The following is a 21758-nucleotide window of genomic DNA, read 5'->3' as shown; positions in this document are numbered from 1 at the left end:
ATACGCATCCCATAGACATTCTTACACACCCACATGGGGACACGTAGGAGCTTGTGCCTCGCCATGTTCTTTGTGGTGGCTGGGGAAGTTGGAAGCCATCATGTGTCGGTCACCAGAGGGACTGTGGTGTGGATGTGGTGGCATTCACCTGGGAGCTCCGAGGCAGTGGTCAGATGCAATGAGCAGGTGTCGGAACACGCAGCAACACGGTGGTCTCGAGAACCAGAATAGCAACTCGGATGAGAAGGCCAACGATCGTGCGATCATGCAACACCAACTACGTAAATTAAAATTACATCTGTATGAGAACCACAGTGCACGTTTTGTAAGCCTAAGGGGAGGGTGATGGGGAGGAAAGAGGGAGGGAGGGAGGCAAGAAGGAAGAGAGGATGAAAGAAGGATTCTGGGGCAGAGGTGTGCTCAGTGGTAGAGCATTTCCTAGCGTGTGCAAGGCCCTGGGTTTGATCCCCAGCACCAAAACAAAATAAAAAAATAAAAAAATAAAAAACTCTGTATAGTCAGTGATGATAATGATAATGATGCATGTGATACCCAGTCTGTTTACCTAAGTTAGGAGAGGATATAAAATTAAGCTTGTCAAACTGTCTGTTCATTCCTTGTGTAGATGTGGGATGCTGCGTTTTGTGGTTCCTGTGCTGTGGCCACCCTCTGGTGCTACATTATGTCCGGCTTGTTAGATACTTAACCTAATGCACTTGTGGCCAGCTCTTGTTGTCTGCATGTCCCTCTGAAATTCCCGGCATTGGCTCAGAACCTCAGAGAGGCTCCAACTAAAGGCAAACCGTGTCCTCGGCTGTGGCTCCAGAAGCCCTGGGTGCATCCTCCAGTGGGTGCGCTTGCTCCTGGGGTGATTGGTCCTGACTGGAAACTGAGGTCAGGGAGTGGCCCCAGCTTTACTGGTGGGAGGGTCCTCCCAGTGCATTCCTCACACCAGATAAGCATCTAATTGTTGGCTGCGGAGAGCCTGGCTGTGGGTTCCCTCTGGTTAGTGACAATAAGGATGTTGGCAACAGCTACCATTGAGCCAGCCACCCCGCTGCACACTGGGCATGCCTCCTCCTGTCCTCACGGCAACCTCAGGGGGAGGCTCCGGACAGTCAAGCCGAGGGGCAAGGAGGTGGGTGGGTTTGGCTCTATTTCTGCAGCTGGCACTTGGCAGAGGCGTGATTCGAATCAAGGGAGTAGGAGTCGGAGCTTCTGCCTGAACCCCGCCACCGGCTCGAGCCAACGAAAAAGCAAATGGGATCAAAGCTAGAGAGACCCAAGATGATGGGGTGGGGACGGAGACTCTGAGAATGTTAGAGAGATGAGAAGAGAGTTAAGGACGGACTCAGAAAAGGAGAGAGAGAGGTCTGGGGGGCAGGAAGGAAGAGGGAGGGAGAAAGGGGGGGAGGAGGAGAGACTTGCTAAAAATTTAAGATAGATTTAAAGAGAGAGTCTAGGAGAGGGAGAGATTCAGACTTAGAGAGAGAGACTTGGATTTGAAGATAGACAAACTCCAATTTAAAGAAAGAGGAAGAAAGGGAGGAAGGGAGAGAGGCTTCTGTGGAGAGTTTTCAGGGAAGCAGGTCAGGATCTGGTCTCCCTCCACTTCCAGATGCCTCCCACCCTGGCCTAGTGGCCAGGATCCAGGGGCTCCACCTCTCTTCCAGGTGCCCTGGGCTGAGTCTCCTATGGACACTGTCCGTTGTTTAGTAAGAAGGGGACACAGCAACGACTCACTAGGCTCAAGCCCTCACCTGCTTCTTATTCTGCTCGATGGGCTGCGGGTAGGACTGCCTTGAGCATTAAAGGATGCGCGCGCAAATCATGGTGGAGGCACGCGCAGACTTGGCACAGGGTACGCACGTGGAGGTGATTGCCCGTGATCGTTAAAAACACCACTCCTACTGTCCTGGGGTTCTCCGAGCTGCTGGCACAAGTGTGGAGACGATTGTTCATTTCCTTGCTACTTAAAACTGAATCAGGCAGTGGCGCACACTGTAGTCCCAGGGACTCAGGAGGCAGAGGCAGGAGGATCCCAAGTGCCAGCCTCAGCAAGCTAGCGAGACTCTGCCTCAAAATAAGAAATGAAAGGGGCTGGGGACATCTCTCTGGTCCAAAAAAGAAAGGAAGTTGGGGGGAGGAAGAAAGGAAGGAAAGGAAGGAAGGAACCCACTAACCCACTATGAGAGCATGTTTGAAATGCAAATTCTAAATCGCACCCCAGGCCAACTGGATCAGAGCTGCATTTTCACAGGATCCCCTGGGGATCCATATGCACATTCAAGTTTAAGATGTGGAACTAAGAACCCCGGGAAAGAAGTCATTTTAAACTTGTTACTGGAATCCACATTTGCTCTACAGCACCTCCTGGAGGTCAGTTTGAAAAACTGACCGAGGACCTGGAAAAGTGATGGGCAAGGCCCCGACTTGCAGGGACCCCTTTCCCCAGCTACCTGACTTTGTACGAGTTCCCTGACCACCCTGAGCCTCGAAAGGACCAAAGTCCTCTCGTGTAACACCATTCCACCTTATGACACTGCTTGCTCCAGAATTGGTGCTGAAAAGTGTCCTACCACTTTTAGGATGGAGCCTGGCCATAATATAAAGGACAGGCTGCTGGGATCCATGGCATTATAGTTGATTTGCATCCTCAAAACATACATTAGGGTCCTAGTCCTGGTACCTAACAATGTGGTCTTCTTTGGGAATAGGGTTACTGCAGATGTAATTAATTAAAACAAGATCATACTGGGTAGGGTGGGCCTTTCATCCAGCATGACTGATGTCCTTAACAGAAGAGGGAAGACGATGGAAGACAGACACAGGAGGAGAGGCCATGAGAAGCTGGAGGAGTGACTCTTCTACAAGCCAAGGAACCCCAGGGATCAGCAGCCACCACAGGGAACTAGGCAGAGGAGGGAAGGAGTCTACCCAGAGTCTCAGAGGGAGCAAGGTGCTGCTGACACCTGGATTTCTGACTTCCAGCCTCCAGAACTGTATTACGCTGTCTTGAACCAGTTAGGCTGTGGCGGCTTGTTACAGCAGCATTATGGAACTAATATTCATGGGATGGCCAGTCCTGTATGTAGGTTCTGCAAGGGACTGGACTATTTCAGGAACTCCTTCCTCCAGAGAAAGAACTAAACCCAGGCCTACTTTATAACAGAATACAAATAACCCACCTGCAGGTGAAAAGATGTTCAACTTCTTTAGTTATGAGCAAAAAGCAAATGAAAACCCCAATCAGATAGTACTGCATTCCCATCAGATCAGTTAAAACTACATATAAATAAATCAAATAAATACAAGGAAGAGTCCAAGATGTAGCAAAATTGTGGAGCACCTGGACTTCTCCTGTGTTGTTCCAGGGCTGTAAAATGCTACCACCACTCTGAGGAGGGTCTAGAAGTTTCTGATGACATTAAACATGGTCTGCTATGGCCCACAGACCAGCTTCTAGGTTATTCTCCAGAAGGAGCAAAAACACTGTCCACACGAAGACCTGCACACAGATGTTCACAGCTGCTTTATTTGCAGAGCTCTGAATGGAAGCGACTCAGATGTGGGTCCACAGGAACATGCATAAGCCAACTGCAGGGAGGCCGGCCAAAGCCTCAACAGTTAGAAAGCACAGATTGCGGCTACCTGGAAAACAAGGGACCTCACGTGGAGAGAATGGACTGATGCTCCCATTTATACACAGCTCCAGCCAGGACTCATCTATGGTGGGCAGAAGCCAGGACATCTGCAGCGGGTGGGTGGTGGTGCCCGGGGCCTGGCGAGAGGGGGCTGGTAAAGGCTGTGCTTTCTCTTGGGTTTGGGTTACACGGGCATGTGCAATTGTTCACACTCTGAAAAGTGCAGTGTGAGTTTTGTGCATTTTATTGTATGTGTGGGTTTTTTTTGCTAAAAACATGAGCCAAGCTTGAATCATAGTAAATGACGCGTATTTAAGAGTCCAGGGTGGCGTGAACGCACGTCTTCCACTCACTTCGAAACAGATTCGAAATAAGATGGGTGGATGGGAGGTCAAGAGACAAAGTGCGTGTCAGGGAGGGTGTCCTGTAGGGAGCAGGGAAGAGCATTCTGGGCAGAGGAACAGCAAATGCAGATGCATTGCACTGTGGCAGAGGTGGCCCCCTTCCCCTGTTTCCGCCCTGTCCTGCCCCTCATCTGTTTTCTGCCCGGCCCACAAGGGGGTGGGTGTGACTGACAGGAGGCAGGTACCTCATGCAAAGCCGTCAGCAGTGTGGGTTGTTGGCTGCCTGGGGCTTGCACAGGAGTTCAGCGGTGGGGATAGTAAAGGGTGGGTCACCCCACTTAGCAGTGAGAAGAGTTGAGAGTCTGGTCAAGGCAAAAGTGCTTCCTTCAGAGCCCATCCTTCTGGGCAAACACCCTCCCGTGCCACCACCGTGACACGCCTCCTGCAGTCAGACAGTCCGTGTGGAAAATGAGAAAGGTGTACCTTTGGGTGAGGGGCGGATTCTGAAGTGCTCCATGGCAGGGGTGGGGCTTGGGCTGCTGCTTCCTGTGGACTAGGGGAGGGTCGGATGAGGTCCCTTGTCTGCTTTAAAACCGTTGGTGGCTCTCCACTGCTGTTAGGGTAAAACCCAGACTTGTCCTCGCATTCTTCGAGGTCTGACAAGGTTTGGCCACTGTTCACATCTCACTTCTCCAGCTTTCTTAGTCCATTCAGGCTGCTATTACCAAATAAATAGTCCTCCCTTCTCCACAGGGGATACATTTCAAGACCCCAGGAGAGGCCTGAAGCTGTGAACAGTTTCAAGCCTCATATGCAAGAATTGTGATGCCGAGACTGTTGATCGCCAACTGAGCCGCTGACTGAGTGACTAACGTGAGGGTGCCATAGGCAGCACGGATACGCTGGCCACGTGGATGATTCACTTCTTGGGGAACACAGAGCAGCATGGCACAGGATCATGCTACTTGAAATGGCATGCAATTAAAAAAAAAAAAAAAAAAACCAATTGCTTACTTCCGGAATTTTCCACTCATTATTTTTAGACTGTGGTTGACCAGAGTAATTGGAACCACAGAAAGAAAAACCACAGACAAGGTGGGACTGCGGTACTGCGATCCGGGAGGCTTGTCAGCAACAGTAACTTGCTCCTTGCGGGCCCAGAGGCTGGGAAGTCCCAGATCAAGGTGCCATAGAAGCACCTATTGAGGGCTCTTCTGTGCTTCAACATGGTGTGAGGGGCAGGTCTCTCTGGGGTCTCTTTTATAAGGGCATTAATCCCGGTTGCGAGGGCAGCCTCTTATGGCTTAGTCACCCCCAAAGGCTGCGCCTCCTAATACCACCACACTGGGGGCTCAGTCTCAGTGTGTGAATTTGGGGGCACAAGAGCTCTGTCCTTCGCACCAGCCTAATCAGACTCCACTCCCCTGCCTCCGTCAGAGGAGCCGTGGGACACTCAAAAAAGTGAAGAGTTTGGCTTTTTTTTCTTTTTAAGAAAATCATCTTTAGTTACCTGATTATGTTTCACGGGCCAAAAACAATTAAATAAAAACCTTTGCAAACATGAAAACTCCTCATGAAGCACTTGCCAACACACATAAGTGACTGAGTTCATCAAGAGAGTTCACAGATCAGGGGACCAGACTCCATTAGGTAGAGTGTATTCAATATTTAGTATCAAATGTGGTTTGATTTAATTTTTACCTTTAATTTCACCCAATGGATGGAAGGAGCTGGGGTTGCTGATGGCCACGTCTGCTGGACCATCAATATCAAGCTCTCCTGTTTTATTATGTTGGGTGACCAACTCCTCAGGTCCCTGGCCTGGGATTCAACCAACCTCAGACTTAAAACATTCAGAGAGAAAACTGCCTGTACTGAACACATACAGACTCTTTTTTTCTTGTCTGCATTACCCAAATAACAAAATACAGCAACTACATCGGTAACATTCACGCTACATTAGGTATCGTCAGCCATTTAGAGATGACTTCCAAGTTCCCAGTACATCCCACCATAGCACGTGGCCCAAGATTTTATTCCACTGCAACCCACTGACCACATGCCATCGACCCCTCTGCTTCCCAGGCCCCAGCTCAGCTTACGCCTCCCCAGAGTTATTGCTCGCCCAGGGACAGACACTGTGGGACACACACCAACCACCAAAACAAAGCCTGGCATACATCAGGTGCCACCTAAGTGTTTGCTGTTACTGTGATCATTTCTGCTATTCTTGTTTACAAAATGATACTAAACCAGAAATGACTCCTCTGGGCTAAGAGTCTACCCTCTGCCAAATCCTGCTCCATTTTGTGACACCAGAGTCAAGGCACTTGATTGAATCCCAGTAAAACCTTAGAACCAGATACTGTTACTAAGCCCATTGTACAGATGGGGAAACAGAGACACAAGAAGTTTTAGGGACACATTCATTATTGAGGAAATTCTCCAACACAAAGAGAATCCTCCAGTAAGCCCCATGCATCTGCCATTCATGGTCCATCTGGGAACTGGTTGGGGGCAGCCTGGTATCAAACTCAGGCCCCGGGCCCAAAGCCCACGGTCTTACATTTCCCTCTCTCTTCCTCCCTTCTTCACCTGTCTTCTCTGCATTTCTCCCTACTTCTTCTTCCCCCTGCCCTGGGCCTCTCTTAGATCCCCATATCTATGTCTTCCTGTCTCTGGTTCCCTTCCATCAAGTCCTTGGGATCCCAACTGAAGCTGGAGAAAACGTAGGGTCCTGATGGGGCATAGAGTATGGGGGGTGTTCCAGGAGTGAGAGGCGGTGAAGGTCGGAGTCTAGTCCTAAGTCAGGAAGAAAGGGAGGAGGGGAGGGACACTTGGCATTTGGCTGGGTATGGTGGTGCCCGCCTTTAACCCCAGTGGCTCCAGAGGCTGAGGCAGGAGGATTGCAAGTTTGAAGCCAGCCTCAGCAACTTAGCGAGGCTCTGAGCTACTTGGCTAGACCCTGTCTCTAAATAAAATACAAAAAAGGGCTGAGGGTGTGACTCAGTGGTTAAGTGCCGAGTGGGAACGGCCAGGTCAATGCTCAGATGACGTGCTCACTGTGGTTAGCGTGAGCGTCCTCCAAAGACACATGTGGAAGCTGGTCCCCAGTCCAGGGGGGCTGTTGGGAGATGGTGGGACCTTTCAGGGGTGAGGGCCGGGGGTAGGTCTTCTGGTCCCTGGGGGCACAGCATTAAGGAGGTAGGGGGACCTCAGCCCCTCCCCTCTCCCTCCCTTTCACCTCCCAGCGTACTGCCTACCCTCTGCTGCCATGATGGGCTGCCTCTCTGCAGACCCAAAAGCAACAAGGCCAACCAGTCATAGACTGTAACCTGAAAAACTGTGGGCAAAAAAAAAAAAAAAACCTCTCTTTTTAAAGTGCTTTGTCATAGGATGGGAAAGCTGACAAAGGCATGTTCTGTATGTGTTGGACTCAACAACATATATTAATAAAACTAATTTTAAAAAATGTACCAGAACGTGGCTCCTGGAGGAGCTTCCAGAGGGTGACCACACTGAGGTGCTGGGAGGGTGGTCCACGTGGAGAGGGCCTGGAAGCTCTGTGCTCCCCTGCCATACCTCATCCAGTGATCCTGTTCCACGTGGCTACTCCTGAGTTCCACCCTTGCAGCGAGCATGGCCAGTTACACAAATACAAAGTGCTATGTAGGACTTCCAGGGAGGTTTCTTACAGGCTGGGGACAAACCCTTTGGACCCCTGCTTCTTTTCCCTTCTGGACTGCCTAGAACTTTGATGTGATGTCTAGAGCTCTTGAAGTTATTTTGGGTCAAGCAGTGATTCCAAGGGTAGAAGCTGTCCAATAAAATGATGAAGCAAAAAGGTAGAAGCTTGAGTCCTTGAAGACTGAGATGTTGCCACCCGCCCGCCAGCCTCTGCACTACATTACATTAAAGAGAAATAAACATGCATCATGTTTAAGTCACCGAAATATCAAATATTAGTTAAATGATTTCAAATAGGTTTTAAACTGTGCTATTAGAAAATTTAAAGCTATATTTATGGTGAATAGCATATTTTTATTAAGTAGTGTTGGGTCTATTGGTTCAATCTCCCTATTTTTTTCTCATAATATACATATCGTTGAAGAAAAGAGGTGTACATCCTGAGGAACTCTCAACATCACAGATTCTCTTGATTGCCTGTCCTTCCGTTGCCTGGCATTTAGCTCAAGAGGAGTTGGTCCAGTTCTGGTTTGACCTCGGAACAAAGCTATTTTGAAGCTGATTCTGCATCTTCTTAGTGCTAAGATGCGGGTGTTCTCAGCCTGACCCATCTATGATCAATCTCCCTGTCTGCTTTCCACTACTGGTTTTAGCAGCCAGTGATGGTCAATGCCTAGATCTATGATTTCATGAGAGATTGCAAAAGAGTGATTTTATAACTCTGTTTTCTGTATTTATGATTTGGAACTCTTCTATACAGAATATTCTCTCGTCATCTCTCAGTTGCTCCAAGGGACACTGAAGCGTAAAGAATGAGAGAGAGAAAACTACTGTGTGAAGACTCTACCCAGAGGAAACCAGTGTTGACGTTCTCCTGTGTGTGCTGGACAGGCTGGGTCAGCAGCCTTCGAAGCCAGAGTACATGCTTCCAATCCAAACTTTACCCTGGAGTAGACCTCTGTGAAACCACAAGAAAAACAGCATAGCCCCACGGGGTTGTTCCAATCACAATGGAACTTAATAAGCTTTGTACTTGAACTTGGGTTTCAAGAAAAACTGTCCAGAGATCACTCTAGCAAAACACCCCTCCAGGGCAGTAGACGAAGACCAGTGAAGTCGTTCATCTTCACAATTAGGAGCTTGTCCTGGGTTTTTATAGGTTTTGAAAACAATGAACCTTAAGAAATAAGCCAGGGAAGCTTGAGGGCTGTATCATTCACCTCTCTGATAACAATTACGGGAGTCATCATTAGTGTTCACACTTAGTCATTGTTTTATAACTTATGCAATCAACTAAATGATGTTTCACACACTTTGTAAACAACTCAAGTATCAGAGGATCCTTTAAAAAATAGTTAGCATCTTATCAATTGCTAAGCATATAGCTTGGCGGTGTCCAGTGTGTTCATATCTTCATGCGATATTCTCATCTCCAGAACGTTCTGGTCTTGCTGAACTGAAACTTCCATTCCATCCCCGCTGCCCACTCTCCAGGGGCAACCGCCAGCCTGCTTTCCTTTTTTTGGAACCAGGGATTGAACTCAGGGGGGCTTAACCACTGAGCCGCCTCTCCAGATCTCCAACCTTTTTATTTTATTTTATTTTATTTTATTTTAATCTTAGAGATAGGGTCTCACTGAGTGACTTAGGGCCTTGCTGAGTTGCCCAGGCTGGCCTTGAACTCACGATCCTCCTGCCTCAGCCTCCGGAGCTCTTGGGATTACAGGCGTGCACCACTGCGCCCAGCTTTACCATTGTGCTTTCTGAATTTCATTATTTTAGATGCCTCATAAGCGACATCATACAGTACTTATTTTGGGTGACTTTTTGTGGCTTATTTCATGTTGACCATTTGAGAAGATATCCTTCCTGTTTCCAGGGAAGGGCCTGCGCTCTGTGAAGGTGCAGCTTAGGGGTTCTCCGTTCACCTGCGGACTCGTGGGTTGCTCCCACCTCTTGGCTGCTGTGAATCATGCTACCGTGTGAGCAGGAGCGTGCATTCGCTCTTCTCGGTCCTGCTTCCAGGTATTTCGGGTATACACCCATAAGCAGGATTAGGAGGTCTGTGATTACGTAAGGTAGACAAATCCTCCCAGCTTATAGCACGAAGTGTGATTCAGTCCCTACCAGTGTCCGTGCGGTCACTCTGCCACATCCCACTGTGCTTTTTTTTCCAGAAAACTTAATGTGCTGGCCTTCGGGCTTCCGTCAGCCAACAGGGATACTAGCAGAACCTATAACCCAGACTTTGGAGAATAAGTGAGCAAACGAACACATTTTTTAAAAAAAATTTCTACAAAAGCAACAATTCATACATGTGATACCTAGCGTGGGTCTCAAGGGCATCGTGCTGGGTCAAAAAAAAAAAATTCCAATCTCAAAGAGTGACAACCTGCAAGATGCCATTTATGTGATCCCTCAAAATAACAGCGCTGTAGTGACTTAGAACAACGTTTGTCAGGGCTCTTGGGATGCAGGAGGGGTGACAGAAGAGGATTTCTTTATGGGGGTGATACAGGCTCTGTATCCTGATTAGGGTGATTGTGACTTGAATTTGCAGAACTATTTATCAAAGGAAGAGAGAGAGAGAGAGAGAGAGAGCGCACACTGGGTAAAAAACAGTGAGGTAGCATAAGGGGGCGGCAAGGTACCAATGTCACTTTCCTAGCTTTGACAGTGGCCTACCATTATGAAAGATGTTATCCCTGGGGGATCTGGGTGAAGGGCACCTGGGAACACTCTGTACTGTTTTGTAACTTCTCATGAGTCTTGACCAGTTTCAACACATAATAAAAACGGGGAGGGCACATCAGGAGTGCTCTGAGCTCAGCCACACCTCCCTGATCTGTCCAGGAGCATTTCATCCGATCTTCTCGGTACTATTTTCAGTGTTCACTTTCTGACTAGTTTAATCATTGCAAAATAAGCCACAAGGTCCCTGTAGGGAAAAAAGGAGAAAAAAAAAAAAAAAAAAACAATGCCTCCCACAGAGACTTTAAAAGTTCCCAGCAGAAGGCTTTGCGGACACAGATGTCATTATGAATCACCTGCAACGCTCACACCAGCCATTGTTGGATCACTTGTGTAATTGTCTAAACCGCGTTTCACAAACTGTGAAACCAACCAGGCTGCACAGGTCTTCCACGCCTCAACAGGAAAGGGAATCCACCAAGAGCCGCTTCCCGTGCCAGGCGCCTAGGCTGGGGGCCAAAGGCAGGAGGAGAACCGAGAGCATCGCTTTGCAGAGGCTTGTTTACGTGGGACGCAGCTGCGGGGTGGAGAGCAGCGGGAACTCGACCCAGGAGCCCCGGGTTCCTCCCCAGCCAGTAGCGCGGCAGATTTATTTAGGAAAGCAGACGCAGGGGGCATCTCTAGAGGGACAAGCGCATTTGCGGGGTTCATTATCTGATCAACAGGTAGTGCTGGAACATCCCCCACATTCCACACACCTCAAGATATTCTCTCTGCTTGAACTATTTGAAGTGGGGGTGAGGGGTTATCACGTGCACAGGTAGATTTACTGATTTCCCAGGAATTTGGGAGTGACAGACCTAGAAAAGGACATGGCACTTCTGAATTAAAATCTCTTTGTCCTTGTCCTTCGTGTCTTCTTTCTACCTCCTTTCATTCCTTCTCTCCTGCCTCTCACCCTGGAAGACAACCCATGACACTTATTCTACTTTTTATGTTTTGAAGAAGGGATGAGGTCAGGGCAGGGGGAGGGACAAGGTCAGGATACAGGCTATTCACTCTGTGCCTTTTTTTACAAATGTGTATTTGTATTTTTCATGCGGAAATACTTCCTAAAATTAAATTCAAATGATGCTACACAAACACACTAATGCCAGAACCCTGGGTTTAGACCTGGCCATTCCTCACCAAGTGGACTTGGAAAAGGACTTGAATTCCGCTTAGCCTCAGTTTCCCCTGTTTATGGTGGGCACAGCAATAGTTGCATGTCCTAGGGTGGACGCCGTTGAAACCAGTTAATCCTGCACAGCCCAAAAGCAGCCCCGGGTGCACCTCGCACACTTTCCTGATTAGTGTTAATATTCCCACCAAGCCAAAAGGACTTGCTTTCTTTTCACCTCCACGCTCCTAACCTAACCGAAGTAGCCAGTGAGAATTTAACTGGGGGGAAAAATCCTTTAAAAATGAGGTAATTCATATTTCTGAACTAGGATTTATTTTTTCTTTTTTTAAACAGATAGCCTCATGATTTGATTTTATCCTACCTAGTTAAGTGCAACGACCCAAGTGAAAAGGCCTATGGGCGGGGTCGTGCAGCTGGCGGAGGGCGTGGCCACGCCGTGAGACTGGGGACAGGGAGCTGACTGTAGAAGATGCCCAGGGTCGCCTCGATCCACCCATGGATCTGGTTCTAACTTACTCAATCACGATTTCAGTAGCAGCCCCTGGGTCCTGGTGGCGTGCGCATCGGGGCACAGTCCTGCTGCCACGCACAGGACACCCACGCTGAGCAAAGCCAAGATTGAGCCCAGAGACACTGGGCTCCTGTCCGCGATTACGCTTGGCCCTTCCTTTTATTTCTGAGAAACCCAAATCAGGACCAGCATGCGAGGTTCGGGTGGCAGCTGGACCCCCCTGCTGTCTTCTCTGCTCCGGTTTCTGAGGCCAGAGCAGGGCGCCGGGTCCCAGGGTGCGGGGCTCGGGAGGAGAATCCCGGGGACACAACCTTTCATTCCTCCTGGCCCCACAGGGTGGCAGTGCGGCACAGTGAGAGGTGCGCTGCTCCAGCACGTGGGGAGTCCCCGCCCACCCGCCAGCGCCGCCACAGCCCTGGGCATCTGGGCACCTTCCTCTTAATCTACAGAGCGGGGGTGACAGTAGGTCCTACCGCATGGGATGTGGTGGAGATTAACTCAGTTAACACTTGGGAAGAGCCCAGAACAGAGCTGGGCACGAAATAAGTAGTCCGCAAGAGGAAGGATGGGGATGGTGGCGAGCTCGGCGGTGACGACGATGTCTATTTTTGTTGTTTTGTGACTTTCTTTCTCTCTGGTTCCTTCAAATCCACACCTCTTGGTATCTGTCTCCATGTTTCCTCTACTTTCTCCCCATCGCACCCCCTACCCCGCATCCCAGTCTGTTGGGGTCACCTCCGGGACCAGGAAGGTTCTGTAGATGCGGCAAACGGCAGGGTGACCGGGACAGCCACCACTCGGAGCCAGGTGATAGCCACAGGGAGTGCGTAGGGGTGGGGTCCACAGATCCAGGCCTCTTCAAGGGCACCTTGAACCGCCTGGCCCATTAACACAACAGCCATGAGCAGACCCTGAAGCCAGCCACTGGTACCTGCAGATCCAGGGACCTGCAACGGATTTTACTCCGTAACCCCCGGGGCAGCAGGTAACGCGGGGTTATAGAGTCCCAGAAGCGAGAAGGCTCTCCCCTCCCCTTCCAGAAAGAAAATATAAACCACGGCTTTCCCCTTTAAAAAAGGGAGGCTTCTTTGAAAGAACAAACTGGCAGGTGGATTTGTTAAGTTATGGCGGTGAAGTCCAGACTCAGTTTGGGAACTGGCTCCAGGCATCGTATTTCCTCAAGTTCATGGGGGAAGTAAAGGCAAGTATATCCAAATCCTCCAAGTTTGGCTGTTTTTCTGTCTCTTAGGAACTTCTACCTGTAAGCTCCTCATGCCTGGGTTTTCATCACATTTTCTCAGGTGTGGTTTGAGATAATTGCAAGAGTTTTAATAATAACAATAAAAATTAGCGAGTGTGCAGGGAGCGGTGGCACACTCCTGTAATCCCAGCAGGATGGTCTCCATCCCAAAGTCTGTCTCTTAATCATTGTCAAAAGCAATGACAGTTTCAAAATTGTTTCTGTAACCGCAAATGATTTGTTCCTGTGGGCGCTATTTTTCTCTCCTTGGGGGACATTCATTTACTCAGCTAATTGGGAGGCTGAGGCAGGAGGATCACAAGTTTGAGGCCAGCCTCAGCAACTGAGAGAGACCCTGTCTCAAAATAAAAAAAAAAAAAAAATAAGAACTGGGGGTGTGACTCAGTAGTAAAGCACCTCTTTCCAGTGGAAGGAAAGACATCCGAAGTGCTTCCTATGTGCCCAGCTCTACAGCTGGATAGGTATCAACTCATCACATACTCCTAACTTTACAGGTGACGAGTCCTACCACGATCCCCAGAGACCCAGAGCCCAAGGTCACCCAGCTAGTGAGTGGCAGAGCAAACACCTAAGCCATGAGAGTCTGAGTCCCATAGTCTCTTACTCATTGTCAGAGGCAGTAATGGTTACAAAATTGTTCCTGTGACTGAATGAATAGTTCCTAAGGGCACTAATTTTTCTCTCCTTGGGGGCATTTGTTCATTCAGCAAATTACTTATCAACTGCTATGTGTCAGATATTGTTCTGGGTGCACATTTGATGGGGACCTTGTCAGGGCTGCTTTGTCCTCACAGAGCTGTGTTTTGGGAGAGGAGGCAGAAACCAGGAACTCATGAATCGCTGTGTCTTGAGATTTCTCAGGACATAGAATGAGGTCCTCTCCCCAAAGAGGTGCTTGTCCTGATCCCCAGAACCTGGCAGGATATGACCTCTTGAGGCAAAAGGAACCTTGCAGATGTGGGGTGGTGAGGGAGGAGTGGGCAGCTGACCACAAAGGTCCTGATGAGAGGAGGGCAGAGGTCAGTGAGACTTTGAACTTCTGACTCCAGAACCTACAAGGCGCATCTCTGTTGCTTGAAGCTTGTGGTCTTTATCGCAGCAGCAACGAACACGGCTCTAAATATTTGAGAATAAAAGGGAGTAAGGAGATCAAAGAGCTTTAGACGGGGGGCAGGGAACATCCCTCTTCTACAGGCCTCTCCCATCCTCCCCACTTCCAGAGGGCACACCTGGATCACCCCTCCAGCTCTGGCCTCTCTCTCCGGGACAGAAGCAGGACAGGAACTACCCACCCCAGTGTCATGAGCTTCTTAATGGCTTCCCCACTGCCCATGCTCATAATGGAAAATGTTTCTCTTCATGGGACATCGTCTGCCCCAAGATGGCTTCATGCCATTGAATAAGAGAGGGCAGTGCCTGCCTTCCATCCGGGGAGTTCGTTCAACCAGAGCCACGGGTGCATCCCCTGTGTTTCGGACCCTCCTGCTCTTTGTCCACTTCTGTTCTTTCATGTTTCTGGCTTCTGGCCTCAGTCTTGCTGTGACATTGGGTAAATTGCTTCTTGTGCCTTGGCTTCTTATCTGTCAAAGTTCCTAAGATCGTCTATCTCATAGGGTCACAGGAGGAAGAAATGAGTTACAGGTCGAGCATCTCTAATCAGAAATCTGGCCTGGGGATGCAGCTCAGTGGAGGAGCTCACCCAGCAGCGGACGAGCCCTGGGTTCCATCGCCAGCGCTGCAAGGTGGGGTGGAAATGAAAGAGGAAAAACAAATCTGAAACCCCAATGCTCCAAAATTCAAAACTCTTCAAGCACTGACGTGATGCCACACATGGAACAGTCCCACGATGAAACTTAGTTTCCTATGTGAAATTATTTACAATAATTGTGTAAGGTTGCCTTCAGGTTACATGTATAACATGCATATGAAACAAATGAATTTCATGTTGAGGGCCCCATCTCCAACACCTCTCATCGTGTATGTGCAAATATTTCAAAATAAAAAATGAGAGAGAGATAAAACTTCTTGTCCCAAGCCTTTGGGATGGGGAACATTCCACCTGTATCACAAAGCACTTAAAATGGAGCCTGACACAGCAAGCTCTCGGTTTGACTATAATTAATTCATCATATTTTGAAAGTTAATTAGATGGTGGTGAGCTATCATTATTGTTTGTTATCAGGGTTCTCTCTCCATCTGTGCGCCTCTCAGAGGACTCCTGCAGCTCCCTTTAGCCATCGGTTCAACACCTCCACAGTGAATGGTTTTGAGAGGGAGGGCCTCTGTCCCTGCAAGGCCTCCCAGCTCAGAGAGGGATGCGGAAGAACAAACACGCCAGCAACAAGAATGCACCCCCCTGCCAAGGGTCTGAGGGGTGTGGAGGATGTCATGAGAAGGAAAATTAGAGGAGGAGGAGAAGGGGGGAGGGAGGGAGGGAGGAAAGAAGGAAGGAAGGAAGGAAGGAAGGGAGGGAGGGAGGGAGGGAGGGAGGGAGGAAGGAAGGAAGGAAGGAAGGAAGGAAGGAAGGAAGGAAGGAAGAAGGAAAAATAGAAGAATGAGGACCTGAATTAGGTCGGGGAGGGACCAGGAAAAGCCTCTCTGAAGAGGTGACATTGGGCACAACTTGGAGACTGGGAGGTCCTCCAGGGAGAGTGAGGACAGGAGTGTAGGAGACCATGGAACAGACAACAGGGTGGCCCAGAGGAGCCGGGAGGCAGGACCAGGACAGGGGCCCTGGAGTGTCCTCAGAAGCCTCATCCAATCCAGAAACAGACTTGCTGGGGACAAGAACAGAATGAGGAGCCCTGTGAAGGTGCTGGTCAGGGCTGGGCGAGACCTGGCTGGTTGGGGTTTTATGGGGTGAACCCCCAAAGGGCTTGCTGATAGACTGAAGCCACTGAGAGAAAAATTCAGGAGACCGAGGGGTTTGGTCTGAGCTCCTAGGGGAATGGGGCACCACCTGTTCAGAGAGGGGAGCTGGGAGTGGGGTTGGCTCAGGCTGGAGGAGAATTAAGACTCTATCTTTCCTCTCTTAAAGGACTTCGGAGGCGCTTCTCCACTTCTGTCATTTCTTCCTCGTCCCTGGGCCTTTCTTTCTGTACTTCTCTATTTCTTTGTCTCTATCTCCCTGTCAAAGAAATAAAGATGGGCAGGACCAGAGAAGGACAGAGACATTGGTTAGAGAGAGACAGGGCCAGAGAGATGGCGACAAGGAAGAGAGAGACGAGAGGGGCAGCCCGGGAGACAGACGCTTGGACACTCATGCCTGTGGGCACGCCGGCCGCCTCTGAGGTCTCCCCACTCCTGGGTGAGCTCATGCCACCCCACCGCTGTAAACACCACTCTCCCGGGATGACTCCCGCGGCCCTCGCCGCCCTGACCTCCGCCTGCCCGCGCGCTGGTGAGAGCAGCTCCGCCGAGGGGCGCCCGGCCCGGCCGCTCCCCGCGCCTCTGTGCCTGGGTCCCCAAGCACCGCGGCCCGGCAGCGCAGCGCTCGGCCCAGCCTCCAAGTCCCTGCGCTCCTTCCCCGATTGATCTCGCTTTCCCCCATCCGTCAACATGCGGGCCCTTCTGCAAAACGAAGCCCGCGCCCCGGACCGCAGTATCTCCGCCTGGCTGCTGCCTCCTCCCGCCCCCACGCTCCCCGTACTCAGTCTCCACGCAGGGTGTGTGTTTAAAGTAAATAAGGGCATGTCGTTTCCTCTATCCTCGGGCTTAAAATCCATTGCACTTTAAATGAAACCCAAAGTTCGTAACCCGTAGCATTTAAAGCTCGCATGATCTGCCGGCTCATCTGTCGCCCTCCTCCCCGCCACGCCCGGCCTCTCCCTCGGGAACCTCTTCTCCGCTCCATCGTGCCAAGCTCTTTATTGCAGTGACACCTGCCTGCACCGGCTTCTCATTATCATCTAGTCCTCAGTTTAAAGGTTCCTTCCTGAGAGAAGCCCCGACCCCCAGTTTATGTGCTGGTCCCTGTAGATTTTCTTTATTGTCCGTGTCCCCCTGCTAGGATAAGAGTCCGGTGAATGAGGGACTTGGCTTACCGCAAGCCTGACAGCTTGGAGCAAAACAGGTGCGATTGCTCTTTTCTGATGGGAGGCTTCATGCTGCTGGACTCACTAGGAGCCTGTCCCCTGTCTGTGGAACCAGGGCTGGGAGGGGGTGGGACGGTTACCACCTGTGGGATAGGAAGACTGAGGCTCACAAAGGTGGGGTCACCTGGGTGAGGTTCCAAAGGGAGTATTCATGTCTGCTGGCTTTGGGGTGGGGGGAGGAAGAGAGAGAGAGAGAGATAGAGAGAGAGAGAGAGCGAGAGAGAGAGCGAGAACTAAGAAAAAAGAGGGGATAAGAGGAGACTGGGCAGGATCTGGGTCCCTGCTCCCAGCCCTCTCTACCCCCCACCCTGATTGCCTTCAGGGTCCGAGGCTGCCAGAGAGAGTTGAGCAGGAAACACGCAGCACCTGACCCTTGGAATGTGTCCCCTGGGGGGGGGGGGGGGTCAGCCTGGCTGAGGATGTTTATAAGCCCCACGGGACCCGCTGTGGGAGGAACAGGCAGGAGGCAGCCCAGCAGCAGAATCCAGGAACCCAGAGGTGACCAGGTAAGCAGCCCCTGGTCCCCACCTACAATCCTGGTGGTCTTCATTTGCTGTGTTCTCAGCCTCAGGACTACATCTCCTGTTCAAAGGGGTCACTCGCTCTCTCTCTAATTAGAAGGGCTTCTAGATTCTTTCTGAGTCTCCATCTCTGAGTCGCTGACTCTCAGCCAGTCTTTGATCAAGTCTCTTAAATTCCCTGTTTCTGTAGCTCTGACTCTCTCTGCATCTTGCCTCTGTCCCTGAGGGTCTACGCCCCCCTCCTCCTCTCCCCGTTCATAAATGGTAGGTGCTTTCTCTCTACCTTTCTCTCCACCTTCTCTCTTACCACCTCTGTCTCCCTCTCCCTCTGTTTCTGTATCGCTCTCTGCACTCCTGGTCCCCAACAAGGCACAGGGACTATAGATGGTAAAGTTCCTGATGGTCCAGTAACATTCCAGGGACCCAGAAGGGAAGAGAGAGAGAGAGAGAGAGAGAGAGAGAGAGAGAGAGAGAGAGAGAGAGAGAAGAGAAGCTCTGTTCTGAAGGTCCCCAGATTCCCCATCTTCATTCCCAGGTGCTGAAATGATGGTCACAGCAGGAAGCCCTTGGGGCTGGTTCCTGGGGTACCTCATCCTTGGAGTCACAGGTATCTGAGTACATGTGACTGCCTGAGGGCAGAGCGTGGGGTACTGTGTGGGTGTGACTCGGTGTTCCTCTGCTGTGTGAAAGCACCGTGTGTTTATGCCCAGTGGCCAGACACACATAATTCCTCACATCAGGGTGATGGCACCGGGTATGTGGAGTGTTATCAGGTGAATGGCTTTGGCGGCTTGTACTCTGAATAGCCTGCAGAGTTGTGAGGATGCGGACAGGGGAGGCGGAGGGTGCCACTACATGGAAGAGTGCGCTTCCTTCCAAGGAGTCACCCATTACTGAGGATCTGGGCCTGCTTCCTGGGTCTCCGAGCCTCAGAGCCACAGGAACCCATGGCAGGGACTATGCCGGTGTTTCTGTGTGAAGCGGCTGTGGCTGGGTGTAACCATGGCGAGGCTGGGGGGTAGGCACGGGAGTGTATTACAGAGCGGGACCAGCTCCCTGAGCGGCTGGCTGTGTCCAGCCCGGGTGAGGGGTCCGCTGCGCTGGGACACTGCTGTTATAGGGCTTGGTTTGCAGGAGAGGAATGTTATGTGGGTTCTGGAGATGGGTCAGCCACTCAAAACTGGAACCCTTCTGAAAAATGAGTTGTCCTTATGAGCAGTTCTAAGCTCCCAGACCTAAGTGCGCCCCCTAAGTCTTAACTCATCCCAAGGAACTTGACCCCACCCTGTGAGTCCTGACTCCACCCCTGAAGTTTGCCCGTGGCCCTTCGCCCCACCTGTGACTGCAAGGGTCCAGTCTTGGGAGCCTACCCTTCAGCCTAGGCTCCCAGGTGACCACAATCCTGAGCAGTGATCCCGCCTTCTACCGCTGACTCCTCCCCCAAAGCCCCTGACTCTGGCCCTCAAATTCGGACCACGCCCCTGAACTCAGATCCTACCCCAACGAGCCCTGCTCCTGCCTTCTAAGCCCGCCCCACAGCCACGGTCCCGCCCCCCGAAGCCCTGGCCCCACCGCGAGGCCCTAACCACGCCCCTCCACTGAGACATCCCCACCCCACACTTGGAGCCTTGGGCCCGCCTCCTGGGCCGGCCCCCAGCCCTGACTCCGCCTCCAGGATCCCTCGCCTGGCGTGGCGGCTTCCACATCATAAACGGCGAGGACTGCATCCCGCACTCGCAGCCTTGGCAGGCGGCACTGTTCAAGGAAGATGAATTTTTCTGCTCGGGCGTCCTCGTGCATCCCCAGTGGGTGCTGTCGGCCGCACACTGTTTACAGAGGTGAGTGCAGAGCGGGATGAGCGTGTCCTTAGCTGAGGGGAGGGGACTCAGAGCAGGCTCAGCATCAGGGTACTCTGTGGCAACCGTGATGCTCGCTGGGCTGGGAGGACCTGAGCCTGGACCAGGGGAGGTCAGGGGGAGGGCAAGGCCGACGCGCACAATGTTGCTTTGGGAAGACTCAGAGAGCTCTGGGTTGAAACCCCAGCTCAGCGACTGGGTCACCTGAGAATTGGGGCAGGTTCTGGGCCCGGGTTTTTGCGGATGAGGATTTGAGGCGGGGAGGATGGGGTGGGTGGAGGGAAGTCGTCACAGAACTCACCTGCTCCCGTGGTCCTCAGCTCCTACACCGTGGGGCTGGGCCTGCACAGTCTTGAGGACAACCAAGAACCAGGCAGCCGGATGATGGAGGTTCTCCTCTCCATCCAGCACCCCCAGTACAACGATCCCTTCTTCGCCAATGACCTCATGCTCATAAAGTTGAACGAATCCGTGTCTGAGTCTGACACCATCCGGAAGATCAGCATCGCCTCCCAGTGCCCAACACCTGGAGATTCCTGCCTTGTCTCTGGCTGGGGTCTGCTGAAGAATGGTGAGCCTGCGTCACCTCTGCCCTCTTGGAGGGGTCCCCCACCCAACCAGAGGGGCTGACCCAGAGCTCTGCCTCCCAGGCAGGCTGCCCAAGCTGCTTCAGTGCACGAACATCTCGGTGGTGTCTGAGAAGGTCTGCAGCGAGCTCTACGCGCCGCTGTTCCACTACAGCATGTTCTGCGCAGGCGGAGGACAGGACCAGAGGGACTCCTGCAATGTGAGAGATGGGAGGCTGCAGGCACAGGGGAAGATAGGGCGGTGGTGACAGGGACAGACAGGGAGGAACAGAGACAGACCAGGGAGATGGGAACAAGGGCAAAAGACTGGAAGAAACGGAGAATGAACAGGAACATGGATACCGAGGCAGAGGAACAGAGGAAGAAATGGAGACAGGGAGGCAGAGACACGCACAGAAACAGATGTCTGAGAACTAGGCAGAGTCCAGGAGGAGCGGCACTGTGAGAAACAGCAAACAGTCAGAGGCGCAGAGGCAGGAGTGAGCTGTAGGGGAGACACAGGAGGGACAGACCAACAACAAACCAAGAGAAGTGGCAAGGCCCACTCTGGGCACCAGGAGAAGGGCCGGGCGGCTCAGAGACCTGGCATAGAACTTCCAGGGGTGCGTCGCAGGCTTTTTTCTGTCTCTCGGTCTCACATGGCTCCTCTCTGATCCCACATCGAGCTCCACCTCTCAGTGTTTTAGATTCTGACTCTCTCCTTCTCTCCATGACAGGGTGACTCTGGGGGCCCCCTGGTCTGCAACAGGTCCCTGCAGGGCCTCGTGTCTTTGGGACAAGCCCAGTGTGGCCAGCCTGGCGTGCCGAGTGTCTACACCAACCTCTGCAAGTTCACTGACTGGATACAGAAAACCATCCAGGCTACTTAGCCTTGGGGACCAGACCCATGAAACTGGCCTTCCTCACCAGGAACCCAGTTACCTTCTCCCTCCAGACCAGGGGTCCAGAACCCAGCCCTCCTCCCTCACACCCAGGAGTCCATCTGGAATCCTTTCCTGTCTACAGTGCCTCTAGTGGCCCAGTGCCCCCTAGACTCACTGGTGTTAGGCTGGTTTTCACCCTTTGGTCCCCTTCCCCTGGACCCTGGAGTAAAGTGTAAGAGCAGCCCGGTTCTGTCTGAAGTGTCCTCCTTGCTTCTCTTCCCATCGAAGGATTCCAGCCAATAGCTCTTCCTCTGTTGGTCTCCTTTCCCCATCTGACAAGCAGGAGCTTTGAACAGGAAACCACGGGGTTCCAGGGGGAGCAGCCTGCACCTGAGAGCTTAAAAGAACCAGTCCTGTGAATGTGGTCCAGTTCCTGAAAAGCCAAGTCAGCAAATGGTGAATTTAAGTGCTATCTCATTTCATTTAACTCTTTGGTTTTGATTACCTATTTTCACT

General features: G+C 51.4%; 1 protein-coding gene across 1 annotated transcript; it reads left to right on the top strand.

Moving 5' to 3' along the window:
- The first annotated feature begins 19660 nt into the window (after positions 1 to 19660).
- LOC306648216 (kallikrein-4-like) lies at positions 19661 to 21468 on the top strand. Its single transcript, XM_079118114.1, has 4 exons — positions 19661 to 19774; positions 20113 to 20363; positions 20443 to 20579; positions 21096 to 21468. Exons 2-4 carry the CDS (start codon positions 20174 to 20176, stop codon positions 21246 to 21248), a joined length of 480 nt encoding a protein of 159 aa, XP_078974240.1. The 5' UTR covers positions 19661 to 19774; positions 20113 to 20173; the 3' UTR covers positions 21249 to 21468.
- Positions 21469 to 21758: the final 290 nt, after the last annotated feature.

Source organism: Sciurus vulgaris (genome assembly GCF_902686455.1).
Source record: "Sciurus vulgaris genome assembly, chromosome: 17".
In the NCBI taxonomy this organism is placed as follows: domain Eukaryota; kingdom Metazoa; phylum Chordata; class Mammalia; order Rodentia; family Sciuridae; genus Sciurus; species Sciurus vulgaris.
The sequence above is the reverse complement of the archived record's forward strand: the minus strand, read 5'-3'. Positions and strand labels throughout refer to the sequence as shown.